Here is a 22509-nt window from a genome sequence, read left to right on the forward strand (position 1 = left end):
AACGGAAGCTTTCAAAAAAGTCTCTTCCTTCATAAAGAGAGCTTACAAAATGAGAGCACTCAGGAAGATACCTTCCCTTAGCTTCCATTATCTCTGCTGAAATGCCAAAGCACAAGCAGGATTTGAGAAATACTGTTTAATGAGTCACTCTTTTATTAGTAGTCAAATTCATAAATCTCACATCTCCACGACTGCCCTTGGGAGCCAAGCAACCAGCAGGCTGGAACAAGGGGTTGTTATATGGCGTTAATAAAGTCGGGAGCCACTGAGAGGAAATGCTACAGCTGCAACTGATGCAAGGAAAATCTTGTCAGAGGGTGATATATTGACTGCAAGACTGGAGGGAGGTGGGTTTTGTTTGGATTTTAATCATGCAAAATTAAACTGAATTTCCATTACATCGGCGCCCAAAACTTAGACTTGTTCTAATTTTGCACTTGCAGTTTTTCCACCAATGGAGTCACAAATTGCACTTTAACAATGAGCTGCAGCTGTCCTGGCAGCTATGTGGGTGCCCTTAATGCCACCATGAGAAAAACAAATGCACTTCAGTATTAAACTTCAAAACTGTCATCATGACTGCGGAGGGAAGCACTGACTCCTCACACAAACAACTCTGCAGCATATTATAGCACAGCTTCTGGAAACACCAGTCTGAAGCAGAACTGACAGAACTAAGCTGCTAGTCTTCTCCTCCTGCACAAGAACATGCAGAGTTGTTGCCCGTCCCCCACAATAGAAATCCAAAGCCAACCAAGAAATAGATTCAACTGTGATTCCACAGAGTTTAACATCTGCTGTGAGGAACCATCAGCCTTCCAAAGCAAAGGAATAAATCCTTGGGCAGACTGCAGAGGCAGCAAAACAAGTACATACACAGCAAACATGCAAAAACTGGAATTACTGCCCTTTAACATGAGAAACACTGGATCTTTCCCTTCAGAAAGAAATTCCACAAATTTAGTATCAAAAAGCTTGTGAGACATTGAGACTATTTAAGAGTCACTTCAATTTTTCTTTAGTATAATAAGTAAAAAAATTCAAACAGTTTAGTCCATTTCATTCTGATGGTATACACACCCCATTTCCCTAGGAGCAAGATTTGGCAATTCAGAGCTACAGCCTTCCTAGCCAGAGCATCCTGCTTAAGCACTATACTATATTAAATGCTGGCAAGAATGACACTGGACACAACTAGGAGCCAAAGCATGAGCATCTCCCCAGGGTGAGACGAGCTGTTTTTGCTGCACAAATAGAAGACAAAAGCTTCACTCTTCTCCCCTTTCTTAGGATTCAAAATGAGCACACAAAATCTCAGCTGCTTAACAAAGATGGAAAGGATTGCAACTTGCATTTGTTTTTGCCTGAAAATGAGTTAAGAGGAATGTTAATTCTGGAGTCCAGGAAGCAACCAAAATGGTCTAATCCACTGCTGTTATCAAGCATGACATTGTGCACTGCTACTGAGAAACCTGGAAAAGTTCAACATTAAAAGGCGAGCACTTTTAAGATAAATGTTCTTTCTGGCAGAGCTCATTCTTACCAAATGATTGCCATGGGTCAGAGGCAGTAGCTGCAACTGTGGATCCTCCCCAGGGATCGGTTTGGTTTGCAACAGCAGCAGGAGGTCCCCAGGGCTCTGTTTTCTGTGGGGCCGGTGCCGATGAGGGCAGGGCATCCATTAGGTCCAGAAGAGTAGTATGCTGAGGGCAGGAACAATCTGAGCTTTAATCAAGAGCATTACCAACCTGAAGTAAAAACCCATGAGCGAAGAAGCAATTTTTTTTTCTCCTTTTACACACCTGCATTGACCAGTACTTTGAAATTTAACCCACGTGGAAGAAGTTTTAAGCTATACAACAAAGCAATCCCAAAAGCATAAAAATGCTCAGTATTAAGCTATTTTTGTGTTACTGTATTTCAGCTTTTGGCAGCGTAACCAGGAATTTCTTAGTTGAAGGCACTACCTCCTTCTTTTTGGGAATTTTAATTGTGTCTCTGCGACTCTCCTCCAGAGCCATCTGTAATCTCAGATCATCTCCGCGTCTGAGGCGCTCCTCCTGCAAAGGAAATCAACACTGTTGATATAGACCATGAGCCTAGACTGTGCTGCCTGCTCCCTCCGGCGTGCGGCCCCGCTGCCAGGACAGCCTGCGCAGCACCACCGGCCTCACTGCCTGTACCTCATCTGCAACCCAGCAGGAGAACAGAGCTCCTGTGACTCTCAAAGCTCAGGAGCAACCTGACCCCACACCAGCAGCGTTAAGTGCTGCCACTACAACGTCCGTTTTGCTGCTTGAAACCTAGCCTTGTGTTGTTTTACTCCTAATGGGAAAGCTATAAATGAAATGTTCACATTCAAATCAGCATTGAAGGGTGTAGTGATTTAAAGTCTACTTTTGCTGTCTTTTGTCAGCATCTCTCTGCAGCTGATGCAACTGATATATCTACAAAGAAATCCAAGTGAATTAATCTAGCCAATTCCATATTTTGTAGGTTTTTAACATCTGTCAACTACCAAATCGGTGGTAGATTCAACTATTGCAAATATATTTGCTTTGCTTTCACTTGGTCTTTCAGAAGTTGACTTACTCCACAACTAGCATTTCCCTCACACTTTTTAAGCTATTTCAACTGAGGTATTCTGATTCGTACTTTCTTTAACTTCACTGCTTAGTAACAAAGTCTACAGGGTGATAGCTTCCTTTTCAAAGCACAGGGATCCTGATGTGAACATATAGCAGCATACTACACTTGTTTCAGGAAGCATTTAGAAGTATTACGGACACTCAGCATGGCAGATGTGAATTTCCACTCAGAGCTGAGATTCAACAGCTTCATTCTATATTAACGTGCAATAAACTTTACCCACAATTACAGCATTTACTCCAAATTCAGAATGAACCTCATGAGACTTATTAAAATAATGTAACAAGAGAGATAGTTTAGGAGCTACATTATTTTAGAATAAGTTATTTATATATTCTAGCTCTGTGTTAGATCACCCTTCTGTTCCAGACAGATCTTACCGAATTAACAGATCATTCAAAAATTCATTATAATCAGAATTCACTGGCATTTCATATGCTGGCCCCATTAAATGAAGGCTTTCAGGACTAGTCATGTTTTCAGTTCTTCCTAACTGAAAACACCTTCAGCAGTGTGATGATTAACATCTTCCCACACAACAAAGTCTTCTTGCAAAGCGACTGCCATCTTCCACTAGTCTCAACAGCACGAAGGCCATAGCTACTTTGAAAGAGAGATTTAAAAGAACAATAAGAAAACAAAAAGAATGAAAGAGCAACACCTTCCAAAACGGCCTTTTTTTTTTTCTTTTTTTTTTTCTCTTTTTCCTCCTCCTCTCCCCCTATTCCACCTGGAGCAAAGCCAAGCTGCCATTGCAAAGAGAGGCATGTAGTTGTAACTATGAAAAGATGAACACGTGGGAAACCTACACGGGCACTGACCTGCTCCGCCACCTCCCGGCTCATGGCCAGCGCCAACTGCAGCTGCAGCTCCTCTTCCCCACTGGTCTGGGGCCTGGCCTGCTCCAGCTCAGAGGAAACTCGAGGGGATGTTGCTGTTGGAAGACAAAGCAGCAAATTTTACATGCTAAATACTAAAAAGGTGGAAGAGGTCTGATATCTTCACTCCATATTCACCCCATGTTCATGCATCATTCTCCAAGATTCAATGGTGGCAACACCGCAGGCAGCACCAGGCAATGGAGGGGACAGGGCTGCTTCCAGCACCGAGCCCTCAGCACTCGGCTGACAGCCAGAGAAATTGAGAAGGGAGAAATCCACAAGGCAGTTCAGTAGCTTTAAAAGAAAAATGTTGCTGGGAAACAAAGGCTTTTTGTGCCAGCGAGACTGCAGGATCACCATATCAGCAAGCTGACCGTGAGGAAGGCCGAGACCCCCAGCAGCACAAGGCTTGGGGGGAGAGTCATTAGCTGGAGGTACAAAACAGATTCTTCAAGGACCATTTCTTGGTGTTTCTTGCATCTTCTGATATCAGTAAGAATTTGCTGGGAGTTGGCCAGTATCAGGGTAAAGCTGGATACCGCCTACTTCTCTGTAAAATAATACGGTCTTAAATGGAAAAGATAAAGAACTATTCTTAACTGCTAAGAAGCAGGCTCTGAGACAAACAAACCAGCCTTTCAGGCTCAAAATTTACAAAAATATTTTATCATTCTTTGCTTAAAAAAAAAAGTGTCTTATATAGGTCAGGGGGTACTGTTTATTTCTTCTTGTTGGCCTGTCTGCCCTTGGGTGCAGGCTGTTAGCTAACAACTAGCTGGTAAGCCCTCCCCATCCCCCCAAAACCATCAGGTTTGGCATCTAAAACAGAATTTCTCAATACATAAAACTATCTTGTGCTGCTATTTTCATGACAGCAGCATGCAGAACCCCCATCCTAATGGGATAGCTCTAACAGGTTTATCACTATACAGTAATTAAACAACTTGCATACTCACCCAGATAATTTTCTAGCACCCAGATATTTTATTTTATTTTAGCAAGGATGTATGTATTTAATGGCAGAATGGTAATTACAATTTTCTGAAATATACATTAATATTCAACAAATCAGAACTATATTTTTAAACTAGGATGTCAAGATCATAGAAATCAGGTTCCTTCACAGTAGGCTGGCTGGGGAAATAAAAATGAAATTGCCCAACTGTAATTATAAAATCACTTTTTCAGCCACTACTTCAATCCTCCCAGCATTCCCCCTAAGCTTTAGACCACCACTAAACACCACTAGATAAGAAGTGACCACTCTTCTCTCACCCCATGGGCATCTGGAAAGCTGCACTCAATGTCCATCCCACCCTATTCTGCTCCTGAAGGGAAAAATTTATCACCGAAAACTCAATTCCTCCAAGCTGTTCTGGTCCTGCTGCTTCCAAGCGAACCAGACAAGCTCCCTGGTGAAGGTGTTACTCATACTTCAATTCCATGACTTTTCAAACTCTTTCTCATATAAAGTATCTAAATTTAGCCAGCTTTGCAAGCCCATTTTGCTCCAGCAGTCACAAACTGGCTCTCCTATATGTTATTTGGAATATTAAAGAGTAAGAAGGAATAAAAAGAACATTAGAGAACAGGATATCTGACAGCATGAGAAAGGATGGCCTTAAAACGTTTGCAAAGTCCAAGTATTCTCAAACACAAAAATAAAGAGAAATAAAAACAGGAGAGGATAAAACTCAATGGGAGGTAACCGAAGGCAGCATATGACAGAAGAACTGAGAGCTTTCCACATTCAGTTGTTTTATTTAATCGAGAGGGAAAAAAAGCAGTGGGTAACCTATGTGGCTGATGCTATATGGGACAGTGCTGTTAGAGGTCATTGCAAGAAGCAGCACTGGGCACAGAGCAGCTGCAGAGGAGTTGGCATCAGAGCCACCTATACCCAAGGAAGGTTCCCAACACTTTTTCAGCAAACAGCTATAAGCCCAACCTAAAGGATAATTATGTAACCAACAAAATATAGGAGATTATGGGAAAGCACCAAGATAATACTCAGAAACAGTGTCACACGAGAGGGAAGAACCAGAATATAAGAAATCTGATGCCTGAGAAGGGAAGAACGGAAATGTGATGATATGCAAAAAGAAAAACACATCGGTGACAATCTTCTGCAAACTGGTGGCATCACTGTGAAGTGATGGGGGTATACAGAACTTTGTTTAGTGCCAAGCCACCCGCTAACCGCCAGCCATGAGCTTAACGCAGCTGTCATCAGCATTAGCACCACTGCAAAGCATTACCCAGAAGTAATCTAACATACCAAATGCAATTCCAGTCATACAAATCCTAGACTGATGGTTTCGTAACAGAATGCTGCAAAGATGCTTCCCCTCTGAGCACGGAGAATGTTTTATATGCTTATCTTTGCAAAAAGATTGAGCAGATTACAGTTGCTAAATACATCATGTTTGCCAATACTAGGGAGCACAGAAAGTCATTTAAGATCAAGGGGCAAGAAGCAATGATATAAAATAACCAGAAATAAACTTCAGACGCAAATGGAATTGGGTCACCTCCAAGAAGCAGTTTTCCAGCAGGAACTACAGAAAGGAAGATTCCTAACTGATTTCAAAGCTGAGTGGGATACACACACAAAAGGGACACAGCACTGGGAAGCAGATGGCAGCTGCAGCAGGTCAGGAAGGTCCCTTTGGCTTCTGCAACACAGTGCTGGGGCAGAAGGTGGTTTCCTGGGCACTCTGCACAGGAGTTTTTCATCTCTGCTGACATAATTATATTCCACAACAAATAAGCAGCTGATGGTAGAATGACTTTACAAGCATATGAAATGGATTCCTTAAGTCAACAAACTCTTCCTTTAGCCTCACATTAAAAAAAAAAAAAGCAAACATCATTAGAACATTGTCATTTTACATTAAAAGGTGAGCAGTAGTTGTAAAGTTATCTACATTAAATAGCAGACAGCATGGGATTTTTTGAAAAAAGGATTAAAGGGCATTGAGCACACTGCTCTTGGCAGTCATATGGCATGCTTCACCCAGCAGCATCACTTCCCAAGTTGCTCAGCACCACAACTGCCTTTCAGTGCCCACCACATCCTGCTTTCACGTCTTCCTTGCAAGGAGCTGGAATAAAGGTTATTGCCTTAGTGACAGAATCACTGCCACACAAAGACTCCCTTATCCCCCAGCACATGACAGTTAACTCAGATGCTTATGTCAGATGGGACTCAATAGATCAATTCTGACCTGCTAAGTCCCACTTTGGTGCTGCTGTGAGAATTTGGAGGTCCGAGCTCCTCTCAGCTGCTCAGCAACAGCTACAAGGGGAACACAGCATGGGGAAGTAATTTCCAACCTCAGTTAATCACTAAAGTAGGATTCTGCTGCACCATCTGTCTCCTACACAGGCTGTGACATCTTCTGTACGTATTTACTGGCAACGTACTTCATCTTGGCTACATTAAAAGCCCTCTGAAGATGCCCAAAGGTTCAGTTAAGTAATGAGTTAATACGTATAGTACACAGCTAGAAAGCAGAGCCACTGCCTTCATTAGTGATAAAATCAGTCCCAGTATAAAAAATGACACTGCGTATCTTTATCCAGAAGCTTGGTTGTTAGTTTCTCATTGTCACTCTGCACCACGTGAAGAAGCCCCACAATGACTGGAAAAAGAGAGCTTCACCTCTCAAATTATGAAATGCCACGTGCAAACTGCTTGTTCTGGGTGGAACTATGCCAGCCAGATTCCCATGGAAAACTGATACAGGATGGGAATTAACAGCCCCAACTGATGTGACAAGGGGGAGCTGGTCAGATTATTGCATGATTTCCACCTGTACTGAAGGAGACAGAGCACTTGGAAATTTTACTTAACGCTGAAAAAATCCTTAAGGTTTATTTTATAGAGTAATTTTTCTCTCAGATGATCACTACACTCATCTTAACAGAATAACTATATTTATTTAGATGAGTTTAAGTACAAAAGCCTGGTTACACCAATGCCACCTCCCACCTTTACTCAGAGCACCAAGAAAACACAACTGTAATCAGAGGATTAAATCAAGTTGTCAAGTGATGCCTGACAGAACACACAGAGGAGTGTACCAGTCTTACTGCAACACCTCAAACTACGGATGTTACCCCTACAGTTCATCCAGATTCATTGCTGGATGCTATGCCAGATGTTCCTTGATTCAATGGAGATGTATTCCAACCTGCGGATTGTAAGGAAACTGAAAACAGAGCGTTCTGAATGTTGTCATTTCACACCTGAATTAGTTACTTCTGAATTATTTTTTGCTCCAGAGAAAAAAGGGAGACAAAAGCTGCAACAGCTGAGTGAGCACAAACTTGCTGATGCTTCACAAACCTGCTTTTGAAGAATGAGTCAACCTAATGTGAATAATTGCTGGAAATATTAAAACACATCATTTCAGGTAGGAAGATTGCTCCCAGTATCTTTATACTCAAGGTTAACAGTCTTGGCATTTCAAAAGGTCCATAAAAGCCTTTTTCAGTCCATCTTCCATCACTCCTGTATCAATCAGGCCAGCTGTGTAATGAATCTGAACTCCCAGCCAAGCAGCCTACCTCCGGGCAGAACGCTCCTGTGAAATCAGGTCGCTGGGCACGCTGCACTGCTCTGACTGTGCCACATTTGTGTGAGATCAGGACACCAGAATGTACACCAGCTGTGCTCACCAGCACTTCTAGCTGCAACCCAAACCAAGTCAGCAGATGGGCTGAGGAAAGAACGCGTACTGCCTGAACTAACACAGCTCCTGGGTCAGGCCTGGCAGGTCAGAACCTCTTAAGAAAGCAGGGCTTCTATAAACTTGACTTTAAAACACAAAGCAGTATAGGGAAGGACTGGTGTTTTATGGGGATCCTTTAAATGAAAAATGTGGGCTCTGCTTCTGTCATGCTGGTGGCTCCAGTGACATCCCTGCAGTGAGCCTCTGCTTAAAGAGCACCCAAAAAAGAGAGTTACTCAATGAAGGCCTTGACTGAGAGCAGGAGACTTAAAGCTCTATATAAAGAACCAGAATCCTATTTAAGTGATTGTTGGCAGCCACAGATGGAACAAGGCTAGAAACAATCTGAAGTTCTCAAAGCTGGGTGACAAATGTCTTGCAGAATGACAATAGATAGACACAAAGCCAGATTAGGGGTGGGGCACTGCTGATCCCAAACATCTCAAATATTACCCTTATATTCCTCCCACTCCCAGCCTGGTTAGTTTCAGCACTGCACAACCATATTCTCTTAACTAGAAACAAAACATCTGCCACCAGATTTCATGCAAATCTATATTATTTACTTACTTTCTAAAAAAAATCTGAATAACTTTTATGTATTTTGTAATGGGACATTTCATTGTTTCTAACCTGAACATCAGTAGCCTGTAAACTAAAGTTAGCATCTGGCCTCAACGCATCACATACTGCTGGAAACACAGAGGTCAGGAGGATGGGGCTTTGGAGCTTGTAGCTGCAAAGCATCTCTCATGGCTTCTATTTACACATCACAAGACTGACTATAAAAGTATTAACAGTTTTTTTTGTTGATGACTACATCAATAGTAATCATCATAGGCCATAACGTATTCCCAGAATAAGACAAGCTTTACAGCACAGAGATACTCAGGGCCAACAAAGACATTAAGGCAAAGCTGTGAGGGGAAAGGATTTTAATAAAATCTACCATTCTTCTCCACTGCATTTCTCACTTTTTCTAGCTGACTGCTGGAAGTCAGATGAATATATCTGCAAAGAAAAGGGGAAAATGTCCCTATCCACCAATGTGCCTTGCTTGCAGCAGTAAGGGACAATGGTAAATCACTCCAGAGATCTTTCTCTATCTGTAATTCCCTCATCCTACATAGGCTATCAGTGCTGTTTCTATTTTTCCAGAAAGGATAATTTGGAAAAATCCTACCAGAACAAAACAAAACTCTCGAGCTCAACGTCAAATATAAAAATCAAGTCATGTATGCACAGTAGACACAAGCCTGCACACATGCTTGAGGAGCTGAAGAACAGTAGTTTGGGTATTGCAATATTTAGTCAATGCTGTGCAGCTGAGCTACTCCAACATCCTGAAGAAATCGAATGAAAAATGGTGCACTGACCTCCCCAGTGTTACCCACTTAGTAACTGACAGGAGAGGAAACATCCCTCCTGCTGAAACTTGAGAGATTATCCATGGGAAGTTACTTGTTCTCCCTGTGCTCTGTCTTGCAAAAGCTATGAAGCACTTTCAGACTGCTCAGATTTCTTCTGCAAAAAAGTTCTGAAAACTGGGAAATGTTTGCAGTCAAGCACAATGTCTTTAAACAAGGAAAAGGCATTCAGCTAAAATCTCTCAAAATCTGCAATCCCCATCCATTGTGCCTAGCCAGGAATGAAAGTAAGATCTGCTAACACCAAGAAAACTTGATGAAATATTTCACTTACCCATGCTGATAGAAGGGCTGTTACAGACTTTCCCCAACTTTATTTGCATTGAAATACTAATCAAACATGCCATATCTTTAGCAAGAATTAGTGTACATTTTCTAAGAAGCAGATCTCATGCTACTGGGAAAGACATTACAATTAAATCTAGATGCCTCTATACAGGACAGTCTGTAACAGAGGAAGAATCTACGGGGGGGGAAGAAGCTTTAGAAATCTCAAGCTTGTCTTAGGTATGTGGCTTACGAAGGAAGAGGGAAAAATGGTTAAGAAATCATTACCTCAACAGGAATCTTTTAAATAGAGATACACAGCAAACCAACACGTAGGAAATGAGAACATCCAGTAACCTCATGCTCGGTACTGAAAGAACGACCAAACTTGCTTCCTGACATCTAGTCCCCCATCAAAATTCCTCAAATGTCCAAGGAATAACAACTCAGAAACACACCCTGCATTGCTCAATCCTTGCTATGAGAAATAGCTGGGAGCCTCTGGCAGCACTCAGCATGACAGACACTGGTTGCGTGTTAAAGTATGAGCTGTGAAGAAATAGCAGTGTGGGACAAACCAGAGGTGTGCTCAGTGTACCTTGGTGGCTGTTTGTTCAGTCCTTCAGCAGATGTTAAAAACAACAATATTCCAAGCTATCTCCTTAATTAGGGATAATTTTTTAAGGTCGATAAATGAGATCTGAGGTCTACATTAAGTGTTATGGCAGTGACAGAAATATGTCTCCTTTAAAAAAAACACAAAAGAAAACCTGAAATATCTGTTATTCCGTTGTTAAAATAAGAGACAAAAATAGAAAATGTCATGCCTGGATGTCTTCACAAGCTTTTTGCTTATAACCCTGGGTCCTGAAAGCATTTCCTTTTGGAAAAACAATACCTTTTTCTGTTTTTTCTCTACAGCCTTTATGAGACTGAGATATTCTTCATCCTAGCTTGATTTGTCCTGCCAGCTTCCTACAGCCTTCCCCAAAACCCACCCATACACAACAGAGGTACTGACACTGTTCCCATACTTATAACTTGAGCAGCACTTTGGGATGCAGGACAGGACAAACTGGAGATTCTTAAAACTGGTGCTCTATCGATTCACCACACTGGCTCTGTTACAGCCCCCCACACATTATAAGCATTCATTTAAGAAAAGGTTTTCCTTCAGAATTAGACCACAACCACTGACATTTCAGCCAAAGCAGCTTTCATCAGATCATTACTTATATTAAGAAGGATTTAGTGCCAACTCAGGCCTCTTCCTAACATCACAGGGAGTTCCCCCAAGCACTGGTATAAAGAATCCATTCTTCCCACATCACTATACTTTTCTGGTTGTTTTACTTATTTATTTTAAGAATAAAATACAGTATTTTGTACTGATACTTGCACGCCAAATGTTGATTGTATAAATATCAAAATACTGACACATTCAAAGTGTTACTACTCTTCGAACAGCTGAGCAAGCAAGAAAAGCAATAAAGGAAGTTCAGTTCCAATACTCTTGCAAAAATAGAACAGCAGCATCGTGAACCTCCTAGCAAAATGATGTGAGACAAACTTGGTATTCCTAACTTTTTTCCAATTAAATTTAAAAGGGAAGGAAAAAAAAGCACAAAAAAAGTCAAGTAATTCTTTTAAATATAGGGAAAAAAAAAATCAATTAACCATCTCCCTCCTGGGATTGAGGACCTCTCACATCAAACACTGGAACGTGTTCACAAAAGGAGCCCTACAATGCTTTGCTTGGGAACTGACAGTAAACAACTGCTTTTTAAATTGAGTTTTATCAACACACCCATCCTCTCCAGAACAAAAACCCAACCAAAGAGACCTCAGTGTCACAGAGCAGGCCTTCAAAGATCCAGCTCTTGCAAACAGCCCCTTGCAATCAGCACCTTAACACTTCTACTCTCACTTCTAATGGCAAATCAGAATAGAAAATATCTCAAAAGAAAAAATAAAAAAAGAAGAAAGTTTTACACGTGTTTGCTTCTACTTACAGCCATGGTAGGATGCTGGGGAGCCTCCAGACTTGCCATACTCCTGCTCCGAGTAGCTGGTGGACAAGTTGGGCTGACTGGAGCCCCGACCGAAGGTGATCTGGTTGCTGCCCACCCCGGTGGCCACCTGAGCCATGCGTTCTTTGGTCTTCAGTGCCTGGGCCCTCTCTGTCTTCAGTCGCTCGTCATCCTTCAGCAGAGACACAAGCTGCTTGGATTTCTCCCTTACATTGATGCCCTGGTCTTTACCATCTCGATCAATATACTGGAAATCTTTCAAGGTTTGGATAGCAAAAATATTCTCTTTACACTGCTGCGCCACTCTCTCAGAACCAGTTTTAATCAGGTAATCTAACAGAGTAAGGGCCTTGTACACGTGTCGCCAGTTCTTGCCGTGGTCATTGAGTCGCTTCCAGATCATGCTCATAATTTCAGAGAAGGCCACAACGTTGTAGGTCAGATCTGCTATTTCAGTCATCAGTGAACTTGAGGGACCCCATGGGTCGTTGGAGGTCGCTTCCCGGACTTTGATTTCGGCCTCCGAGTAATTGTTCACAATGTTCTTCATCTGCCGCCTAATAGACGAAGTCGTCATTTTTATTTCCCTTTTTAATAAGACAGACGCTGGAACACAAAAAAAGGGCTATATCTGCTCTTCTATGAACGTTTCTGAACTACGACGAATCCGTATCTGTGGCTTATCTGTAAGAAGTTCCACTACAATCATTTCCTCTCTTCAAGAAAATGACACGAGAAAATGAAAATCATGACCTAAGCAAGAAAAGAAAACAAAGCACAATTAGTTGCGTCTTCAATTATTCCTACTTGAAAAGCAAACCAGATATACTTTTGAGAAATTTTGTTAAGAGTGATGAATTTTCTTCCCAAATTTCTTCAGAGCATCGCATTTTGTTAACAACTTCCTCTTCCCACCTCAAGAAGAAGGGGTAGAGTAACTACTGCAAAGTTACACTGTAAAACAATATTGAAGCTCAATAACATCTGAGCTGCTGTACGACACGAAAGCAAACAAATCACCGTTCTGATGCAAATGCAAGATTTGAAAAGGGAACCAAAGTCCAAGAAACTAGAACTGCCTAGAATTTTTAATTACAGGAAATACAATATTTGCTTCCAGAGTTTATGGGAAATTACATTAGAGCTGACAGTTGCAGTCTGCTCCCATTGCTGCAGTAATCTTGTGCTGAGAGAACAAGAGAATTTCCTGCGAGTTAACCAAGCAATTTCCGAGGCCCCAGACAAATGCAGAGAGCACTGGGGTCAGGGCAGAGCCTGAACTGTGCTCTGTGTTTGCTCGAGGCCCAGGGAGGAGCACAGAACGATGCACTCAGCTCAAGGTGACCTTTAGTGCTAAGCAGATTACAGGGGAATGTTTTTTTTTTTTTCCAAATGCATTTCCTTTGTGCATCTAACAGCAGTCGCCAGACTCTCAATTTCTGCTCTGCATGTCTTTCACATGGCACAGAAGAATTTTTAATTATATGAAAATGGAAATGTAAAACCAAAATGACCAGCAAGAAAACCCAAGGACAAGCTCTGGAGCTGGAAACCTGCTTCAGTTATCTTTTTAGTGTCATTGTTTCAAGTAAACAGTGGCCTATTAAGCTTTAGAATATGTTACCCGAGCAAAATGGTAGATTTTGCTGCAGCATACACGAGTTGCTTGAACACTAAGCATTGGTTCTGTAACAGTATTTGACACATTAATAGAGATTGCATTCTTAAGATGTCCTCTAACAACATTTCTCCACACGCCCAAAAGAAGGAAATGGCTTGCTTACAAACAACATGGGAAAGAAGCAAAGCACAGACTTCCTTCCTAACACTGTTACCATTCTTCAAATTCTTATCATGCCTTTTAAAATGAAAGCAGAATTAAGCGTCAGCTCGGACAGCAGGCAGCCCTATAATGACTTCTTCAGCATGAAGCTATATATCCTCCCTATAAAACAACTCAGTTCAGCTATGGCAGAACAACTCCATTGTGCTGCCCAATTACAGTGATGGGAAGGAAAGGTCCATCCCCTCCTGGGGCATTCCCAGAGCCTCAGCATGGTCCTGCAGAAACGTTCCCATGTGCTCACAGCTGCATGTCAGAAGTCACTACCCGACTCTGCTGGTTGGCCTGTCCTCCTGAAAGCTCCCTTGTGTGGCTTTGAAGTGCACTATGCAACCAAGTGCCTCAGCTCCATCTGCCTCCACCGGAGAGAGAAAGAAAAGCATGTTTCATTACATCTTCTAGTTTCACAGATATTGAACACATCCCTTCAATATCACACATGATATATGGAAAGGTAAATTTTACACTGCACGGAAACATCAGCCCTAAATAACCAACTCTGGCCAATGGAATAAGCAGTAGGGATGCTCCAAAAGTAATGCCTCCTATTTTATTACGTTGAGCCACATTAGAGGCAGATAGTGGTGCTATGACAGTAGAAGTTGATCCTTCCCACCAATATTCCATTAAATTACGTTGAAAAATACCACTCTGCAGCTGAGAATTCACTCTACCAAATAGTGCTGCTGTACTCTTTGTATCTGTTGTAGTTTCCATGGAAATAAATAGGAAGCCTTACTTTTGGAGTGACCTATGCAGAACCAAATAATCCCAATCACAACACAGCTGTGCAAATCCAGCAGCTCCACAGAGGAAAAGTATTTGTGGTTTGCTATAAGGCGAGGGCAGCGATGGGAACACAAGTCATGGTTCACAGAGTTCCTTGTTAATGAACTTCATTTTATTCTATTAAAAATGCAGAAGGTGATGGGAGTGGAAATAGGACATTTGTTTTTTTCTGTTGTTTTTCCTCCCCCTCCACGTTGTAGTTGTAACATTCAAGACTATTTATCAGGAGCAGTGAGCCTCACTGAGAACTCTGACGCTTTCACTATCTGCTTCTGCATCACAAAAAGGAAGTGTTTGACACTATTACAGATCCTGGAACACCCAACAGCCCATCTTACCGGCAAAGAGATCAGAAAGAGCCCAACATCCCCACTGCACAGAAGTGAGAAACCACTTTTAATGCGCAATCACATTCTTGCACAGAAAGCTTGGACTGTTTCAGAGACCTCAGTGAATCCACATCCCACAACAAACCACCAGGAAGCACAATGCACTTGCAACTTCAGCACAAATCTGTGTTTGCACGCTTAAAACCAGCATTGCAAGGACAGCAGAAAGCAAGAGCAGTTGGTTGTAGCCACTGTCCCCTGGCAACAACAGGAAAAGCACCATCAGCTTCAGAATGTTTCTTTAGAAGGTCACACAGAGGGAAGAGGGGGTTCTTGGCTTGCTCAGCTCAGGTGAGCCTTTCAAACCCTGCCACGCTGGGCCCTCTGTGATAGAAAAGGAAATATACATTTCTGTAGACAACTAAGTGAAGCTTCCTTGTGCTGTTGAGGGTAATCTGGAGGGCAATACTTAATTTCCTTTTCCCTATGCCAATAATTTCATTACACAAATAATCCCAATGAATTCTCATGGTGCTTTTTTAGACACAATGTTCAGACAGAGGGAATTCCTGACTGAACTTCTCTATAGCTCTCTCAGAGATCAAACTCACTAAATGAAGGAAACCATATTTAATTTGCCGAGACTAATGCAGAACTGAGGCCAAGCCACAAAGTCCTTAATAAACTCAGTTCAAAGAAGCAGCCATACGAACCCACCTATATGCAGACTTTCAGCAGAATCCACTCAGATCTCAGGAATGCAAAACTCAAACCAGGGTTTGTCTCCACTGATAAATGCCCTTCCCTTCGAGCCTGGAGGTAAATATGTACACAGCCCAGTTAGGTATGGACTGGAGATCGATGGAAAGCCCTTCACATCACGTGGGTAAGAAAAATGGTGAAAAATTACAGTAAACATAAGAAGGTTGTCAGAAATCTGCATTAAAAAAATTACTGTGAACTACAGTGAACATCTTATCTAATTTATGCATCAAAAGTTATGTTTTTTCCAAGTCACTAATTGAATCATCTTGCAATTTTCAGGCAGTCACTACAGACATCTACATTTACATCAGAAGATTTCCCTTTACATATAGAAAGATAACCACAAGCTTTCAGCCTTGGACTCACACTGCAGTTAAGCAAAGAGCTTTTGCTGTCCAGCACCAAACACTCCAAGAGCTCTGGCAGTGCCCAGGACCAGGTCCATAGCAGCTCTGTGGGCAGCACACAGCACGATTTCTGAGATCTGAGCACACACAGACTCCGAGATCTGCTCTCCTTGCTATCGGGGTGAAGTGACAGAGGCAATCCTTGGGAAGTTGAATATTAGGGTACATCTGAGACTCCAGGGGTTGGGGAATGCTGCTCACCAGGCTGGAAGGGAAGCGCTGCCAGATGCTGAGTAAGGAAGAGTTCCCCCAGACAGAAACTCACCCCACACCTGCACAGAGCACAAAGTCTGCCCACAGACACATCCCCAGCCATAACCATCAGCCAGCAACTATCTATGGCAAAGGAAAGACTCAAATCACCTGGCACTGTAAATTCCCATCTTGCTTTACTGATGGTAGCTTGTCATGTGTACAAAGACAAAACTACTGTGCTTTTAGAAAGCCTTATTTGCCACACATGGGAACCAGAACTCGTTGATAAATGAACAGAGTAAAAACGTTTATGTGAAATTCAGCCACACAATAACCCAGAAAAAAAAATGACAGCAAAAACAGGTTGGATATTTAGGAAAAAATTCTTCTCTGAAAGAGCAGTCAGACACCAGCACTGCTGCCCAGAGAGTGATGGGGTCACCAGCCCTCGACGTGCTCCAGACTGTGGAGATGTGGCACTTGGGGATGTGGTCAGTGAGCATGGGGGGATTGGTTGGACATGGGGACCTGAGAGGTCTTTTCCAACATGAATGATTCTGTGATTCTATGACATTTTTCTTACACTGGATTCCACACTGCTAAAGAAATTCTCAAACTCGGTTCACAAAACATTTCCCTATTTATAAATAATTCTTACGGAACAACTGGATGACCAAAAAAATATCACCAGACTGCCCACAGTGTAATATCCTACTGTAATACAAACATTGTTCCCAAAACCAAACAGGAAGAGGGACAACTGTATGTTGCAAAGGCTGAAAGAAGAGTTGGGAGAGAAGCAAGGAAGCTTGGTACTGCGCAGATGAGCCAACAAGCAGCACACTTATTAGCTCTCTCTTGCTGTTATACAGCAGAGAAAACAGCAATTCATGTGAATAAGGCAGTAAAATGAAGACACTGAAATTACCATCAATGTCCTTCCTTCGCTTATTTAGGAAATGAATTATAAACACAGATTGGCAAATGGTTTGAAGAACAGCCTGATCTCCAGAAGAAAGGTTTGATTTCCATTTTATACAGTTTAAACGCTTGTCCTCCCCTCAGTTTAATTCCTGAGAAAAGGAAATGGTTCAAAATTAAAAGTTTTGGAAGCCTTCCACTCCCTTTTACAAATGAGAGAACAAGCCCAGCTTTCACAGACAGCAGGTGGCCGAATGATTTCTTTAAATCAAGAGTTAATACTGATAGATACCCTCCTTCAAACCATGCATATTCATGAAGCCCAAGGTTAGTTTCTGCACTGACTGCACAGCAGTGCCAAGTCCAGCCTTCGCAGTCACCCAGCCACAACGCAGATTTACAGACACAAATTTGCCTTCAGTTGCTTCTACTCTTTTACCACCTTTTCTTACTACAAGCCTACCTAATATAGGAAGGCAAAGCTGAACAGAGAGCTCAGCTCGCACATCAGCCTACAAAAAGGAGGCACAGAGCAGAAACCCAGGGACAAGAGCACAGCACCTGCCAGCACTAGTTCTGCAGTGGCTCACATCTGGCTTTGCTGAAGTACAGCTATCCAGCCCCACTGATGCTCTCAAGTTCGCCCCTGCGAGAGCCGTGCAAACCACTGCAACAATCCAAATCTGACCAACGCTGGAGGTCTAATTTTAGGATTACAAGCTTTGACAACATCTCTTTAGAATAATACATTCCTCCTTCTACAGTTAGGTCAAGTGTCATCGACAGTACTGGCTTCATTTTATGCAGCAGACCACAGTTTATTTTCCACCAGTAATACAGCAAGTACCGGGTGTGTAATGAGTAACAGAATATTGCAGAATTACCAAACAGCATAAGGTCAAGTCTTTACGCACTGAATCAGAAATGCAAATTAATGCAACAAGGCAGTGAAAATACCTACCCAACCTCTCAAAAGGAGTTTGTTCTCTGGGGATTACCCACTTGAATGAAAGGACTTCATCACTGATTCTCACAATTAGAGAAGAAAAAAATAATCACCCAATGCATGCCTTAGAAAAGGGCAATAATTTGAAGTAAATTCAGTTTACCAGCAACGCTGAGCAGTGTTTTCAAATGAATTAAAGACAATGGGAGACATTTCCCTCTTTTCATTTTGGAAGGGAGAAGGAAGACATCTGATATTCTTGCCAGAGGACGTGCCTTAGATTATAAGTGATTACAGAAGCCCAGCCTTGGTACTCAGGCTGCTTACCAGGTGACCGGCACCAGCCGCAAGGAAGCCATCACTCCTCCACCCAGCAGCTCAGAGCCTGACAAATCAGCTCAACCACCAGGGCAGTGCAAGTAGTACAAAGGAAAAGCCTGAAGGACTACAAAATGAGAGCTACATCCTCAGTTTTTATACGATCACAATTTTAGAATGCAACCAACAACCATATTCATATATGTATTCGAGCTTACCCACCAGATGTCACACTGGGGAAGGTACTTGCTCCTTACAACTACACAAAGATCTCATTAGCTCAATTTGGTTTGCACTTCATTACTACAAAGCAGACGTCACCATGAGCAGTTTCTCCTCCCCACCCACACACCACAGCCATGCAACCACATTAATAAATTCAATAGGCCAAAGGCAAACACTCATCATGACACAGATTAGGAAAGAACACTGGTTTAACTCTCCATGTTACCACAGCTAGAAGCTGAGAGACTAATTAATACTTTTACATTACAGCATGAATTCCTAATGAACTCTTTGAGGAACACACAGATGTGCAAAGCCATCACTGTTCAGACAACCAAGACACAGCTACGTTTTTCTCAGGTAACATTTCTAAGTGTACTGGCTACCTTCATGAATGGGAGCCTGTAAAGAACCCAATGCTTGATTTAGTATCTTAGCCACATTCTTCAGTGCCCATTCACATGTAACTTCAAGTGCCACCTGACACAGCCACCACACTTGCACACTCCTCTTGAAACATCAAGACGTGGACTTAATTCACCTACAACTGGCAATAGTTAATGTGAGGTTACTTCATGCCTAAAACATTAAGCTACATGCAGATTTATGCTCATGACTAATTAAGTTGCAATAAAAGGGAAACTTATAACCTAAAATTCTCCATGCATGGATTTTTCTTTGGCCAAAAATCAGAAGATCAGGGGGGAGCTGGGTTTTCTAACAGATTTGGTCAGAATTAATCCCAAGGTCACTTGAATTATTTGAAATACAAACAAGGGAAGTAACATTCATTTCAACAGCACTCCCTAGCTACAATTCATGAGGCAAAAGGTAAAGCTGCATGTGGAAGCCCTAATGGCTGCAAAGACAGCAGCTGAGCCCTGGGACTTGCCTTCAGCAGTAACCATAAGAACTGCAAGCAGGGGATTTTCTGGGAAACCTCCATTACCACCCAGAACAGTAAAACTTATTCACTTTGTTTCAAGTTGAAGACAGCCACTGAAAAGGGGAAAAAAAAAAAAGAAAAAAAAGGGGCCAGCACCATAAAATCTCGGTCCCATCCTTCCTACAGACTGATTTCAGCTATCTGTCCTGTAACACATCCATCTTTCCCCTCTTATTCCTCCTTATTATTTTCACACCACACACTTTCTGTATCCCAAATATTTTTCGTGCACCCAGGCTGCTGCTCCTCTGTCTGCAGTCTGACTTAAGCTGGGTTACACTTAGCAGGAACCAGCATTCACAAACACTGCTAATTAGTCATTTTGGTCTGCTTCTGCATTGCTTCAGATCCTGATTTTGACCTACATAAAGGTCATCTTTGATGGAAGTGAATCACTGGAAGACAAACAGAAATCAGCCCACCTAATATAAGGACTCCTTGATTTTTCTTCATTATGCTATTTGTAGCTTTCTACTTGCTTCATTCAGGATAAGGATCCTCCTATTCCCAAATGTAAATATTTGTTTTTATCTTTATTCTTATTTTGTTGATTACTGTGGAATTAGGAAAAAAAAAAATCTACCTGGAAAATGCCAGAGAATCCCACATTCTCCTCAGCAGACGTGCACCAATTTTCAGCTGTCATCGTGATTGCTCCACGCTTCTGAGTCTATCCTACAGCATCAATACTCTACCTACTCTCTACCTATTCTGGACACTTAGATGGAAAATGAGTGGGAGTTAGCTTGCTCTTCACACAGAGGATGACAAAGACTTGTTACTAAAAAGCATCTGCACCTGTTTCATTATTAAAGGGCATTTTCTTGCAGTCAGCTTGTGCAGAGCACACGTTATAACCCCCGGTTTTGATACTCTGCCTTGAGCAGTTCTGTTCATGTCCTTAGGGCTCCATATACCCTGTAAGGAGCCCCAGAGGTAGAGGACAATACACAGTACTTGTAATACAAAAGTCAAACCTCTGGTAATTCAGATGCATTTGATTATAGCTTAAGACATGATTTTCATTTTGTTGTTGTTGTGTTGGTTTTAAGTACATTCACCATGTAATACCACTTTCTGTGCATGCCATGGCTGCCTGAACTGCCCTGTGGATTATTCTTTTAACTACCTTTAATGCATGCACTCTCTCTCTCCAGATTTATAAACAGAACAAGAAAGTGACTTAAAAACTCACCCACTCCATTTTCTAATTTTTTTTTCGAGAGCATTCCATCTAGTTTGAATGCACAGCAGACATTCTAGCCCATTAACATCCATCAGCTAACAGAAGGGTAATGAATTCATCAATACTGCTAAAACGCGTGGGTACAGGATCATGCTGAATCATTTAGTAACTACATTTGCAGCAAGAAAAGCTCAAACAACCCGCCCTGTGCTGTCAGCAACCATCTTCCTGAAGGAGGAAAAATGAATGTACTGAGATCACCCTCAATCCTGTTATCCCTCTTGACAAGGCTGGCTGTGTCCCTACACACAGCACTGCTGTGCCAATGAAATCTGTCTGCTCCCACTCGCCCCTGGACATCAGCTGCCTCCACCAGACCACCTGGACACCTGCAAGCAGCTTTCATTGCTCATTTTCCAGTAAATGACATACGGACCTGGCTTTCCCCTGCTTGCTAGCAGGGGAGTCATTTAAGTCTTTAGAATAGTTCTCAGGTTATAAATGAAAACAAAACTAAAAGCAACCATGGTTTGATGGTATGGTTCCATCAACACCAGGCTAGCACTGCAATTGTTAAGCATGCTACAGATCCAAATCCAGCTTTTCCTTGCTAGCTATTTACAAAGCCAGGGAGGGACCACCTCCTTCCAGCAACAAGTAGTCCCAACAGTGCTAAGTTCTAAACACACAAAAAGCAAACATCTCCCCAGTCAGCTGGTCTTCAGGGAAAACACACTGCCAACAAACATGGAAGCAGGACTACCAAAATTCCCATACCCATGGCTAGGACTAAAGGTAAAGCATCACAGGTAAGAGGAACCAGATTACTGAGTACTGAGCAGTATTAAGTTATTGTTCTCATAACAGTGAAAGGAAATGGTGTCTATTCTTTAAAACAAAAATTACAAGTCAGACTTAACAATGTTAAGAAATAAAATGATCTTCAAAGTGTACATTAGAAACTACCTTGCTTGTTTTGCCTTGTCAGGTCTGCCAGGTCTGGTATTCTCTGTCTCACAGCAGGTTTATAAATGATAGTTGGTATATTGCACTTTTGTTTACACTTTCAGTTTTTATGGTATCTACTCTTAATTAAGGCCCAGAATAAGCAGTGTTTTGTTAAGGTAGCCTTCACAAACTGAGTACAATTAACTCCACACTTCAGTAGCTCAGCTTCCTTAATGTAGATAATGCCTTAGAATACATACACTTACACATGTGTCTACATATCCTTAACTCCCACAGCTTAGTTCAATTAATACTATTAAATCTTTAATGCTCAGCTTCAAAGGCTTTTTAAAATTTTTAATAGCTCTCATAGGTTAGCATGAATGTTTTAAGTCTTTTTACTATATTTTAAATAAACTCATCTTTTCTTTCCACTTTGATGTCTGCCTTTCTGACAACACTGCTCTCTGAAGCTCCTGGCACCTTGTTTTCTGCAAAAAGGTGACATTACAAACTCCAAAAGATATGTTAATAGCTGAGCTGCAATCAGGGACTTTTCCTCTCACCTGCCCTCCAGGTTGGGAGTTGGCCATGGAACTGCTTTAATCATAACAATGTGGCAACCCATAAGGAGAAAGGATGCAACAGTAAGGGAGGGGACTCTATTTGCATCTATTTAGCATGTAAGCAGCAGGCGGTGC

The 22509-nt window shown here is 41.9% G+C and overlaps 1 protein-coding gene across 4 annotated transcripts in view; it reads right to left on the minus strand.

Moving 5' to 3' along the window:
- Positions 1-22509, minus strand: part of EPN2 (epsin 2) — a 40272-nt gene that overhangs the window by 9745 nt on the left and 8018 nt on the right. For 3 of the 4 annotated variants that reach the window (XM_031606588.2, XM_031606589.2, XM_031606590.2), the window contains 4 exons: positions 11973-12743; positions 3459-3583; positions 1968-2060; positions 1544-1703 (listed from right to left, as the gene is read on the minus strand). In XM_031606588.2, coding sequence (XP_031462448.1) covers positions 1544-1703; positions 1968-2060; positions 3459-3583; positions 11973-12567 — 973 coding nt within the window. In that variant the 5' untranslated portion in view covers positions 12568-12743. The remainder of the gene's footprint in view (positions 1-1543; positions 1704-1967; positions 2061-3458; positions 3584-11972; positions 12744-22509) is intronic. The other variant, XM_031606591.2, reaches the window with a different exon arrangement.

Source organism: Phasianus colchicus, chromosome 16, assembly GCF_987193195.1.
Source record: "Phasianus colchicus chromosome 16, bPhaCol1.hap1.1, whole genome shotgun sequence".
NCBI classification, from domain to species: domain Eukaryota; kingdom Metazoa; phylum Chordata; class Aves; order Galliformes; family Phasianidae; genus Phasianus; species Phasianus colchicus.